At 45.3% G+C, this 13,056-nt stretch overlaps 2 protein-coding genes across 18 annotated transcripts in view; one reads left to right on the top strand and one right to left on the bottom strand.

Moving 5' to 3' along the window:
* Positions 1-13,056, bottom strand: part of LOC138744328 (slit homolog 1 protein-like) — a 245,922-nt gene that overhangs the window by 27,816 nt on the left and 205,050 nt on the right. The window lies entirely within an intron of this gene.
* The window catches only part of LOC138744326 (uncharacterized), a 76,464-nt gene that overhangs the window by 55,960 nt on the left and 7,448 nt on the right, over positions 1-13,056 (top strand). For 6 of the 7 annotated variants that reach the window (XM_069900267.1, XM_069900268.1, XM_069900269.1 and 3 more), the window contains one exon: positions 1,193-6,384. In XM_069900267.1, coding sequence (XP_069756368.1) covers positions 1,193-5,945 — 4,753 coding nt within the window. In that variant the 3' untranslated portion in view covers positions 5,946-6,384. Of the gene's footprint in view, positions 1-1,192; positions 6,385-13,056 lie in introns of those variants that run through there. The other variant, XR_011345446.1, reaches the window with a different exon arrangement.

Here is a 13,056-nt window from a genome sequence, read left to right as displayed (position 1 = left end):
GTTTCAGTGCACCTGTATATTGTACTTGTGTACGTGCCAATAAACTCTCATCAGTCCAATGCACTTCAGGGGAATGTTATCAAATAAAATCTAATGGTGTCCCAGTACTGATGTGCTCCTTGTTTTCCCACAGCCGTGCATCTCCCCGTTATTCACTTAACGCAGATGACAGCTAGACACTGGTATTTCGGAGCCCCCTCCTCACGCTGCAAATCTTCATGCCGCCGCCACCAGCTCCCAGAAAGCACTGCGTGCATCACCCCAGCAACGGTGCGGCAGTGACTCTGGCCCACAATCACAGGCTTCACCCGTTCAGATCGTCGTTTCTTCCGCGGAACTCCTGGGTTCAGCGGAATCCAGTTTTGGAAACGCTGCGTTTAACTGCCTGACCTGCCGAGTCCCTCCATCTTCTCATTGTTTGCTCAAAATTCTGGTGTCTGTAGTTTCTTGTGTCTCTTCCAGTCAGTGTGGTAATGTAGGGAACCTGGCAATCCTTTCACATGTAATGATTGCTCACTCATTAGTATTTGGGCACTACTGGCGTGGATAGTGTTTATTGCCCTGAATTAGTAAGCGATGCTACACTTCCTCACACTTGCCAGCCTCCTGGTGATGTGGATGAGGGTTAAGTATTCGACATGATACTACATGCCATTAAAAGGGATCGTACTCTGATCTGCTCGATACTCTTGTCCAAAGTAAATCTTTCAATCCTGTTGTCTCTTATTCCTATGACAATTACTGTACCTCCATTTCCAGCTGTTGATATTAAGAGATCATGTGGTTTGGTTCCTGCACTGGTTCACCGTAGTCCCTTGTCGTACCACTGGACTCTTGTACTTCACAGATCCATTCCTTGCACTGACTGCATCATTACTTCAAACAATTAATTACACAATTAATTTGATGAATAAATAATATGTGTTAAACTGACATAAGGAAACTCACTTCGTCATCAATCAAGAAAGTAATTTAGAAGGAATATAATCCAGGTCCAAAGCTTTAGAACTGAATAGTTGCAGATAATTTTTCATTGCCTGCTTTGAGTTTTCAGTGTCAGTTGCGACATAAAACTTGGAATATGTTGTGAGTGGCATTGTTGGTTGTGGCAACAAATTTGGTGAGATAATTGGGTAAATTTTCATTTATTGTCTTTTAAAATGTGTAAATGTCCTTTATCTCTTTCTTTTAGCAACAAGATTCCACGGCAAGAGGCGCAGCTCAGTAGAGAACCCCAGGGGTCCTTGGACCAATTTATGGCTAAGCTGTGCAGACACCACCAGAAACGGTTCATGAGTGTGCTCAGCCACATACACAGCGAAGCGGGTCCAGAGTCCGAGTCAACGGCAGGTGAGGACATGGCGGCTTCTGCTCCAGCCCCCCAGCAGCAGCTGCCCTATGCTGCTGGATCCCCGGCCAGGAGCAGAGCCAGCTTCCAATCACGCCCTTCCTTCAATCAAGCGGCGTCAACCCAGAGTGAATTGAACTGCGAGAATGGAGCAGAGGACGAAGGGAAGCCAAGCGAGGGTTCACGCCTGGCAGGAAGCAAGGTTTGTGGTGCTACTTCTGATTCACCAGCACCCTTCAGTAGCGGCTGCAGTGGCGGGACTCTTCTTCGGAGCAGCACTGTTGGGGCAAGGTCCTCCTCTACAAGTGTGTTTACAACCAACTGCAACAAGGCAGGAAGCTTAGAAGCTTTTCAGAAAGAAACTTTGAATCAAAAGTTGATCAGCAGCTCCCCGTTGTGTCTGCCCTCCAATGAATGTGAACTCAATAGTTCTGCTAACCGAACAGAACGAGCAAGTTCTTGCAATCAGAAGAACAAAACGGGTGGAAAAGTTTCTGCCACAAGTCAGAAGCAGTCCCTTCAAGCTCTTCCCATTCAAATATTGAACCTGAGGAAGAACTTGAGTAAAAGTCAGAATGGTTTGCAGGATGGAGCAATCTCCGATAACAAGGCAATTAAAGGTGGGCCAGCTCACGAAGGGCCTCACGAGAATGCCACCACCACCAAAAAAATGGTCAAAGGTAATCACGTGCTTCCCACAACTGAGAGCGCCAAAGATTGCTGGGATCTCTCCAAGTCCCGTCCCACTGGGCGCGGTGCCAACGGACGCCTCAGGTTAAAGGTGCAATCTCCCTCCATCACAACAATCAGAAAGAGCTCAAGGGTAACATTTCCGCGGTTGCGCTCTTCCGTGTCGACTGTGTGCCAGTACGTGAACGAGCACGACAACCAGTGTGACATTGTTTACATCAGCAAGCCAATCACAGAATGCCGCTTCGACACCCAGAGGTCCTGGAACTCCAAGAGAAAGACGGCGAGGAAAAGCACCCGCGGGCATCTCTGCAATGAGGAATATTGGGAGCTAAAGACTGTCCGCACTTCAGCCAAGGGCCCAGCAGCAGAAGCAAGAAAGGAGAGCCTTGCATCCATTCCCAAACTGCCCAACCCGGTCATGCAGAAGGCAGGATTTACTCTACCTGTTAGTGTGCCTGTTGTTGACGTTCCGGTGACAATTGATGCTGGCAATCATGAGCCAATGAGGCAGGAGAAATCATTGCTGAAGCAAGACCAAGTTTGGGAGGTGGGGGAGAGCCTAAACTCCAATTGTTCAGCAAACGATGCAGGGCAGCCCACTGAGGAAGATCAGGCCTGCCAGATGCAGGAAACTAGTGCATCTTCTGTGAACAGCAACAGGCCACAGGAGGAACAGAAGCAGTCCAGTGGCCAGGCAGGTAGCCCCAGCTCCAATAAATGTCCGATCAGGATTATCCCAGTTCCAAAGGCTTATGTGAGTAAATGCATCTCAACACGGACTGTTTCCCAGGATCTGGACGTAAACATGAGTGTTGAACCACATACCCAGGAGGAATGCAAGAACACTGGACAGAGCCTTTCCAGACTGGAACAATTAGGAACAATTGAAAGAGACAAGGTGAAGTGCAATTCCTCAGCAGAGGACAAGAGCTCGCCAAACTATCCGGAGCCCAATCTGAATAATGGGAGCCAAGACTCTTTAGATAATGTGGAAATCAGTCCAGTTAACAACGTTGAGATTAACCTTCCTCCTTGGAAGCAAAGCAGCAACAAGAACAATAATAGGAATGAAATATTAAACGTTGGCCTGGGAGAGTTAAGCCATAGTCCCTGCAAGCCAACAGAGGAATCCCAGCAACCTGAACATTCAAACAAATCGTTTGAAAATGTTGAGAAGGTAATGATAGACATGTTAATAAATGAGAAAGCAGAGCCCAGAGGTCTGGAGGTTATGCCCTGTTTTCAACCCAAATTAGTCTCTTGCTCTGTGCCCAAGGGTAACATGCATCCCCAGCCAGCTTCCATGCATGAGGGCAAAAGCAGGCGCAGGAATCCAGCAGAGTTAGTGCCAGAGAGGGTGGAAGGACCTGGTCAAGGACCCAACACCATTGAATGCCATGTAACAACGCGTAGTCTCTGTCCGAGCGTGAGGAAGCTTGAAGTCCTCGACTCAAAGGTGCCTGGTCACAGTAAGAAAGAAGGCATCTTGCTCATACGATCTCTGAAGCCAGGATCTAATATTAGCCCATACAAAAAGGTGACATCGATTCCACTTGCTTCAGAAAAGAAAAGGCAATGCAAGAAGCCAATACCCAATTCTTCAGACAGATGCTTAAGGAGTCAACAATCTCAGCCACAGAATGTGGCCAGTCCTGGTGACATTAAAGAGATTTGTGCAAATGCATTACTTGTCCCCTGTCTCAATGTGAATCTCCTGATGAATCAAAATGAGAGAGGATGCAAAAGGGAGGTGTGTATTAGCAGAGTTGCAACTGTTCAGTTTCCATTGGACTGCTTCAACAAAACCCTTTTACAAAGCATTGCTGACCCAGAGAGTAGGGTGGACGAATCTCTTGCTGCCGCTATAGTGAAAGATACCGACAAAATGCGAAAGTCTGCAGCCAAGCAAGTGGTCAGAGACCTCCCAGCGAAGGAACTTGAGAGCTCAGATGAAGAAGAATTGGTTAATCACCGCTTGATATATGAGAAAACAGTCCTTAAACAAGGCAGAATTCTCAAAGTCTGCCTGGATGCAAAATCAGATGAGGAGAGGCACGTTTCCTTTACCGTTCAAAACACCAAAACCCATCCAGTTTCGGAGTATTCCTGTGCCTCCTTGGGTGATTTATCTACTGCAAGCCAGCAGCACTCAGCTTTATGCAAGACAGATGTCTATAAAGAAAACATAAAGCGGACAAGTGGAGGTCTTACGAAGAAGGTGTCAAATTTGGGGTCTCTACATCAAGCAACAAAGGGAATGCTACTTGTGGACAAGAAGGCTGGTAGTGGATCTCGTGACTTGAGAAGTTTGAATATCAAGTTTGAAGCAGGGTTAGAAGAGGAGACTGAACATAGAAATAAAAAGCCACTCACTGAAGTTCTCCCACAGGACGAAGAGTCTGATCGAGTTGGAGTGAATGATGCTGATGCAACTGAAGTGAGTCGGCCAAAATTTTTGGATTGGTGCTTGGAGGATGAACACCAGGAGCTAATCACCACCTTGAACGCCAAATATGAGTGTCTTCACAAAACATGGATTCAGATGGAGAAGGAAGGGCCAGTGATCCAGAAAGCCAAATCCAAGTCTGATCGGCTCAAGGAAATCTGGAGAAGCAGAAAGAGAGCGCGGAAAGCTAGAGGACTGTATGACCACAAAATATCTCCTGTGCAGAAACTCTTTGTGGCCAACTTCAGTTTAGCCAACATCTGCAAGTGGTTCATGGAGACAACTGAGACCAAGTCTCTAGTGATTGTCAAGAATGTCAGTGCACGGAATCCGCTGGAAACCCTGAAGGCCAAGACCTTTCTGCAGAAGAGCTCCATGGCCGGCCTCTTCCCCAGTCCCCAAGCCGAACGGCTCAAGAAACACCTGAAAAAGTTCGCTGTGGCCTCACCTGCTCAGAACAACTTGAAGACCCGCGCACTGCTAGACAGTGTGCGGAGGATGGCATTGACAGGGGAAGAGCAAGTCGGACAACAGCAGGACCTGTTGCTGGACACTGGCGGTGACCTGTCCCCCAGGGACTTCTTTCTGGCCAAAGTGCCAGCTGTCCAGGAGGAAGGGGATGATCCCCTTTCAGGCAGGATGGCCCCTCAGCTCTCGAAACACTTGGGGCTGAAGAAACCTGTCAGTGCATGGATCCTGCGGAAATACTCAAACATGATGGGCAAACTTCACAAACTTCAGCATGGGAAAGAGCAGGCAGTACGCAAATATCCAGGTAAACACAAGAGTGTTTGCATGAACCCCCTGGTCTTGCCCAAGCTGACTTCACAGGCACATTTAGACTCACCCAGGCACCCTACCCTCACTGGCCCTCGCAGAGCTGAGGAGAACAAAGGGAAGAGGAAGGGAACTAGAGAGGCTATAGCCAAGGATTCTTACTCGGGGCGGGCAAAGAGCTCCAAGTCCGAAGCTGTATCTCCTGCACTTCCCTATAAGTTTGTACCCAAGCAGTTGCCAGCCAGCCGGAAACCCAAAACTGACACCAGCTCCAACAAGCCACCTACCCCCAAGAAAGCCAGCAACGGTGGAAAATCTAGCGGTCCCGCCAAAGCCCTCCCAAGAAGTGCAGAGAAGAGATCCGCCGCTGCCGGACTGAAAGTGGTTCGGAGGGCCAAGGGCAGGTCCAAAACCCGAGATGTGGTCAAAGGCAAAAAGGTCAAGGTCAAGGCCAAGAGAAAGGGCAGCGATGTCGGCAAGGAACGACTGACAAAACCGGCCCTGAGGAAGGCCAAGCGGCAGAACAAGATTGGCACTAGAATAAGGAATAAAGCAATGACCCCAGCAAAGCACCGGCCAAAGTGTGAAATCACTTTCGAGGCAAAACACAAAAAGAAACGAAAGCTCAGTGAGAAGAGTGACCCAGTTCCCAACAAGCGCAAGCGGACTGATGTAAAATGACATGTTTACCTGAAGGACTCGCTGTAAATTATTGTCTTTAACAAAAAAGTCGACCGCAGAAAGCATTAATTGTCGAAGCTGCTTTTATAATCTCAAGGCGAGCCTTTGAAATCGCAGAGGAAAGAACTCGACTGTGATCCTAATTTTATTTTTCTAAGCACGTAAGCAGAAGCCTTGTAAAGAAAATACAGGGAGCTCCCCTTCCTACATTCCCCACCCCCCCCCAAATGTGAATAGAGTTTTTATACTGTGCTATAAATGGTATTGTTTTCTTTTGCCTGTTTCATTTGTTTTTTTAATATATAAAAAAAATGGCCTGGCTTAGAACTGATACAAGACTGTAAGCGCAAATTGAAAAGAACAGTGCCTTATTTAAATAATGAGAGGAGAGTGATCTTTTTGAATGTGTGTATCTGAGATTAAAGGCTTGCATTGACAATGGAGACTTGCTCTGTACTTGTTGCAACTCCTCCCAGAGTTTAAAAGAAAGCTTGGCTGCACATAGAATGGTACAGCACAGGAAGAGGTTGTTCAGGCTTCTTGTAACTCTGCTAGCTGTTTTGAAAGAGCTCTCTGTTTTGGACAGCACCCCCAGCCGCTGCAATTTTTTCTTCCCTTGCTTTATTTAACTATTGTGAAAATTATAGAATCGCCTTCACTCTGGGCTGTGCAGTCTGGGTTGCATCAGCTTCTTGTGGTCTTCTGTTAAATTTTTTAAAAAGCAATTTGAGCACTGACACCCTTATCCTGATGCTCTCGCCAGGTTTCTTTCTGCCCCTGCCAAATTTCTGTCCACTTTCTCCACCTTTCGTGATTTTTGATCATCCCTGTTGAGTTCTCCCCACTCTTCGCAGAATAACCCCAGTCTCTCTCAGTGAAATTAAAGCAAAGGGAGGAAAAGCATTTCTGGGGTTAAACCATTCTGCAGGACTGCAGCTGGTGAAGTCCAGCTAGGTGACAAGTGCCTGGCACCCTTCTTCAAAACTGTTGTACACAAGACATTTGCATGTTACTCCCTGTTTTCCCCTTTCTGATTCTACCTCTCCCTGTAAAGCTGAAATTCCTCTTGTCGTCTTTGAGAAACCAATTACAGTTAATGATGTCATTCTGAAGGGTTTGGGGGAATTTTGTTACCTGCGTGCTGGCAGGCAATTGCCCTCTGTTCCAATTACCCAGTGCTTTCAGGACCATTAGGGAGTTGAATTGAAATGCCCAAATCACCTCTGTTCTTGCTTTGCCAAGCCTTTTATTTGTTATGCTATTCATGCAATTTGCACATTGCTCTCCAGAATCCATCCTACATTCTATATGTAAGAAATGTTTAAGATCTTTATTAGTTAAATCAAAATCCACTGCTTCAGAGACGGAAAAACCTCAAGTTTGGCATCTTCCCTCGAGACCATGGGATCCTTCTGCCCCACCTCAACACCCCCTCCCCCAACCATGTTGAAAATCTGTGCAGGGTGGGATTGTCTCTTTTAACCCAGACTTATTGGTGAAAAGAGCTCTCCATTTAGTTCTCACCACCCCCCCCCCCCCCCACTTTTTTTTCCATAAAAACAAAATGCCTATCAGGTCAAACAATGTCCTTTTTGTAACAAAGGTAAAAATACATAACCGACATTTGGGCTTGAGCCCTTCATCAAAGAATGAGAAAATGCCAACAGGCGTCCGAACAAAAGAGTGGGTTGGCAAAGGCAGGAAATGATAGGTGGAGAAAGAAGGGAGGGGACAGCAGCAGTGAGAGGAAGGAGGGTGAAAGAATTGGAAAGACATGAAATGGGGGGATAGGGAAGAAAAGGTGAGCGTTTAATAGAAAGCAGTAAAGTCAATGACATCTGGCTGGAGAGTGCCCAGACAGAAAATAATGTGTTGTTCCTCCAAACTGCAGGTGGTCTGGGTGGGATAGCACACAAGGCCATGGACGGACAGGAGGTGGAAGTGAGCGCGGGAGTGTGACTCGGAAATGAATTGGTTGGCCACTGGGAAGTCGCTGTGGTTGCGAACGGAGAGGAGGTGCTGACCAAAGAGATCTCTCAGTCTGCGACCAGTCTCTCTATATAGAGAATGCTACAAAGGGTGCACCAGATGCAGTAAATAAGTCCTCTGAATGTACATGGTGTTTTTTCACTTGAAAGGCCTGTTTGGTGTCCTGCGCCATGGTGAGGGAGGAATTGTGGGCACAAGTATTGCATCTCCTGCGGGCACAGGGGAAGGTGCCAGGGGTGTGATGGGTGGGGAGTGATGAGTGCACAAGGGAATCACAGAGGGAGTGATCCCTGCAGAAGACCCACCCCACCTTTCCTGTCTTTCCAGTTCTACCACCCACCCAGCCATCCCTCCTCCCCCTCACGGCTGCTGTCTCCTCCTTCCTTTCTCCACCCATCATCTCCTGCCTTTGCCAACCTTGTTTCTCCACTCTTTTGTTTGGATGCCTGCTGGTATTTTCTCATGCTTTGATGAAGGACTCAAGCCTGAAATGTCAGTTGTGAATTGTTACAAAAAGGACACTGACCTAATGAGCTTCTCCAGCACTTTGTGTTTTTACTTCAAACATGGTGTCTACAGATTTTTGTGATTTACTTCTTTCTTTTATACTTTTTTTCCAGTCACCTCAAATATTTTAGCTTTTAATTTTTCTTCCAATTGCACCTATTGAATCTGTTATTTTGCACCTCCTGGCCACCGTTTGCCTCTGCACGCTGGTGCCGGGATTAGAAAGACACATGACCATATAATGTGGGCGACCAAGAGATCAGGTCAAACAGTGATCTCCAGGTTACCCTTCCCATAATCCGACACTGGCTGTTGCAAATACTGAAAGAAACTTGCACCAGATTTTACAATAGCATGGTGTCCACTCATGTATTGGAAATCTTGCTGTATAATCAATTTACATCAACACTAATTTGATCAGTCCTGCTGCAATAAAGAGCTTGGTTTATGGGGTTGCTGTAGATTTTAATTGGAGATTGATTATCTCACTAACTCACAGTATTGGTTTCTCTGGAAAGATAGCGATCCGGCTCATCTTGATTCTTTTTCCTCTTTTGGGGATCAATTTTACCCTCTAGGCCTCAGTCAAGGCTCCACGCTCCCTTGGCTTTCTGCTATCTCACTTCTACATCACAAGCTCTTCCAATCCCTCTCTTTCCCACGTCTTTTTGGTCCTCTCCATCAAAGACATTGCTGCTTTACAGAAAGGATGGTACCAAGAATCTTGGATGGAAGTGCTTTCCCCAGACATTCCTGGCAGTTCACAGGCTTGAGAACATTTTGGGGGGGAAAAAAATGTTAAAGCTATCCTCCAATATCTGGGAATCCTACAACTAACTGTTAAAAGCCTCTGCTAACTCACCAGCTGGAATCCCCAGCAGGACACTGGCTCCTGGGCATATTTGACATTCAAGTTGCATCCCCTTGCCACTATGATTTGTAACCATTCACAGCTTCCAACAATTCTGCTGTTCAATTGGATCAAGGCTAATCAGCAATCATAGCTCCATCTATTCACTTTTGATTCTAAAGCTAATAATTGTCTATCAGAAACCTGTCCATCTGTGTTTATGTCTTTACACGTTCCCAACCTCAATTGCATTTTTCAGAAACTTTCATATTTGTTTTTTCAGAAAGTTTTTTGGGATTAAAGAATGGATTTGCAGCCCAGAGGTGGCCAAATTACCAATATTTCTCCTTCCCCTTTCTTTGCTCACCCGTCATCTTCACTGCCCCACCTCCATAAGAAATAGGTGCAGGAGCAAGCCTTCAATCCCGTTGTGCCACCCATTACTGATGCTGAATCTTGGCACCATTTTCCAGCAATTTGCTTAATGTTCAAAATAAAAGAGAATTATAGATTTGTCAATGCATTCTCGTGCCCCTTCGCATATCTGTATTCTGATTTTGTTGTCACGATAAATATTGTGAAGGGAACAGAGGATGCTTTCTCCCCGTAACCAAAAAGAGGACATTTTGGTCAATATAGTCTCTGGAAGAGCTATTCAGTTAATCTCCCTCTTTCTCTGTCGCCCAATACAGTTTTCTTGATGGAAAAGATAAATGGAATTCTGGATTAAGGAGGGTTGGGTTGGCAGTGAAATGTGCTCTGGATGCATTGCAGGATTTGAGCCCTCATGCTGAAGCAGAGGACATCAAACCTTGGGATTGCTATTGCATACAAGTTTGTGGCTGACAAATGGGGCAATGGTTCATCCTGACTGAGACTATATCTTTCAAAAGCATAGTTGTAGAAGGTTAACAGAGCGACAGCTGGCATGTTGCTGATTAAGCCTCCTGGTGTGGATTATGTCTGATGTATAAAACAGTGTAAATATAAAATTAAAGGAATTGTTGGAGATTCAACAATCTGTTGGGCACAGGCTCCATACTTTGCGAAAGGAATGGAGATGGTCACATGGTCCTTGAGGCTGCTCACAGGCTTGACCGATTCTTAAAAAGTCTATTTTCAATAATTATATCCTATTGGTCTCAGCCTTGCTTGAGCCTCCATGGGTCTTAGAATCACAGAACAATGCAGCACAGAAAACAGGTCTTTTGACCCTTCTGTCGGTTCTGAAAACATCATACCACTAGTCCTACTGACCTGCACCCATTCCATAACCCTCCAGACCTCTCCCATTCATGATTCTATCCAATTTATTTTTAAAACTTAAGAGCGAGCCTGCATTTAGCACATCAGCTGGCAGCTCATTCCACTCTCCCACCACTCTCTGAAGAAATTCCCCAAAATGTTCCCCCTAAACCTTTCACCCTAAGTCATGTCCTCTTGTATTTATCTCCCCTAATCTAACTGTAAAGAGCCTACTCACATTTATTCTGTCTATACCTTTCATAATTTTATAAACCTCTATCAAATCTTCCCTCATTCTTCCATTATCCAAGGAATAAATCCTAACTTGGTTAGTATTTTCCTGCATGTCTTATACAACCTCACCATAATATCCTAACTCCTGTACTCAATACTTTGATTTATGAAGGCTAAGATTGCAAAAGTTTTCTTCTCAACCCTGTCTACCTGTAATGCCACTTTCAGGGAATTATATATCTGAATTTCCAGATCCCTTTGTTCTTCTGGACTCCTCAGTGCCTGACCATTTACTCCAGTCTTAATGTCATCAGCAAATTTGCTGATCTAATTTACCACATTATCATCCAGATCATTAATATTCTTCTTTCTTTGGCTTGGCTTCACGGACGAAGATTTATGGAGGGGGTAAAAGTCCACGTCAGCTGCAGGCTCGTTTGTGGCTGACAAGTCCGATGCGGGACAGGCAGACACGGTTGCAGCGGCTGCAGGGGAAAATTGGTTGGTTGGAGTTGGGTGTTGGGTTTTTCCTCCTTTGCCTTTTGTCAGTGAGGTGGGCTCTGCGGTCTTCTTCAAAGGAGGTTGCTGCCCGCCAAACTGTGAGGCGCCAAGATGCACGGTTTGAGGCGATATCAGCCTACTGGCAGTGGTCAATGTGGCAGGCACCAAGAGATTTCTTTAGGCAGTCCTTGGTCATTAATATAGACAACAAACAAATGTACCAGCTCCGATCTCTGAGGCACACCACTAATCACAGGCCTACAATCAGAAGCAATCATCCACTACCACTCTGTCTTTTCCCATTCAGCCAATTTTAAATCCAATTTACGACCTCTCCATGGATACCTAGAGTCTGAACCTTCTGAACTAGCCTCCCGTGTGGGACCTTGTTAAAGGCCTTACTAAAGTCCAGGTAGACAACATCAATAGCCTTTCCTTCATCGACTTTCTTGGTAACCTTGGAAAATTCTACAAGATTCATTAAACACGACCTACCACACACAAAACCAAGCCGACTATCCTAAATCAGCCCTTGGTTGTCTAAATACTTGTATACCTGATCTCTCAGAATACCCTCTAATAATTTACCTAATTACTGATGTCAGGCTCACTGGCCTGTAATTTCCCGGTTTACTTTTGGAGCCTTTTTTAAACAACAGACAACATGAACTACCTTCCAATCCTCTGGCACCTCACCCATGGCTAAGGATGTTTTAAATATTTCTCCCAGGGCCCCTGCAATTTCTACACTTGTCTCCCTCAAGGTCCAAGGGAATATCACGTCAGGCCCAGGGAATTTTTCTACTTTTATTTGCTGTAACGCAGCAAGCACCTCCTCCTCTTTAATCTCTATATGTTCCAAGCCACTGCTGCTTTTTCCCTTCCTTATACATTATGCCAGTTACCTGAGTAAGTACTGTTGCAAAAAACGCTGTTAAAAGATCTCCCCCATCTCGTGAGGCTCCAGACACAGACAACCACTCTGATCTTCTAGAGGACCAATTTTGTCGCTTACTATCCTTTTAACATATTTGTAGAAGCTCTTCGGGTTTACCTTCACATTATCTACAAAGCAACCTTGTGTCTTCTTTTTGCCTTTCGAATTTCCTTCTTAAGTATTTTCTTACATTTTCTATACTCTTCTAGTACCTCAATTGCTCTTTTTTGCCTATATTGTACTTGCTATACACCTCTCTTCTTAACCAGATTGCCAAGTCATTGAAGAAAGAGTTTGAAAGATTCACAAAGAAATGTTTACCAGCTGACTTGATGGGCCAAATTCTGATCCTATATCTATTTATCCTGACCCTTGGAATGTCAAAAAAAATCACTCTACCGCGAGCAGCCATGCCTTCAATTGCCAAGGGCCTAACCTATGGAACACTCCCTTTTTCCTTTAAAATGCCACCTATTTGAACAAGCTTATTGCCATCTATTCACATATCATGTCTTGCTATCAATTTAATATTTGACAATACTGTGTCAATCCTCGGAATGTTTTTGGCACGTAAAAGACACTGTAGGTATGACAATGTTGTGTTTGGTGGAACATTGTCTCAAAGCATGGAGGGAGTGGAAGTGGAGTTTGCAAGTTGCATAAAATTGCATTGAATTATGGCTCTGAAGGAGACCATTCAGCCCAACAGGTTTGTGCTGTATCAGTGGTCCCTGCAGATATCTTCCCACCACCATTTCACCCTGTTCCCATCAATATGTTCCGGTGAGTAAACTTTGGTGAACACTGGATATTCACTCTTAATATTTGGAATTCTTGGTGTCTGTGAG

The sequence above is a fragment of the Narcine bancroftii genome, chromosome 10 (assembly GCF_036971445.1).
Source record: "Narcine bancroftii isolate sNarBan1 chromosome 10, sNarBan1.hap1, whole genome shotgun sequence".
Taxonomy (NCBI): domain Eukaryota; kingdom Metazoa; phylum Chordata; class Chondrichthyes; order Torpediniformes; family Narcinidae; genus Narcine; species Narcine bancroftii.
Note: the sequence above shows the minus strand (reverse complement) of the source record. Positions and strands in the feature narration are given on the sequence as shown.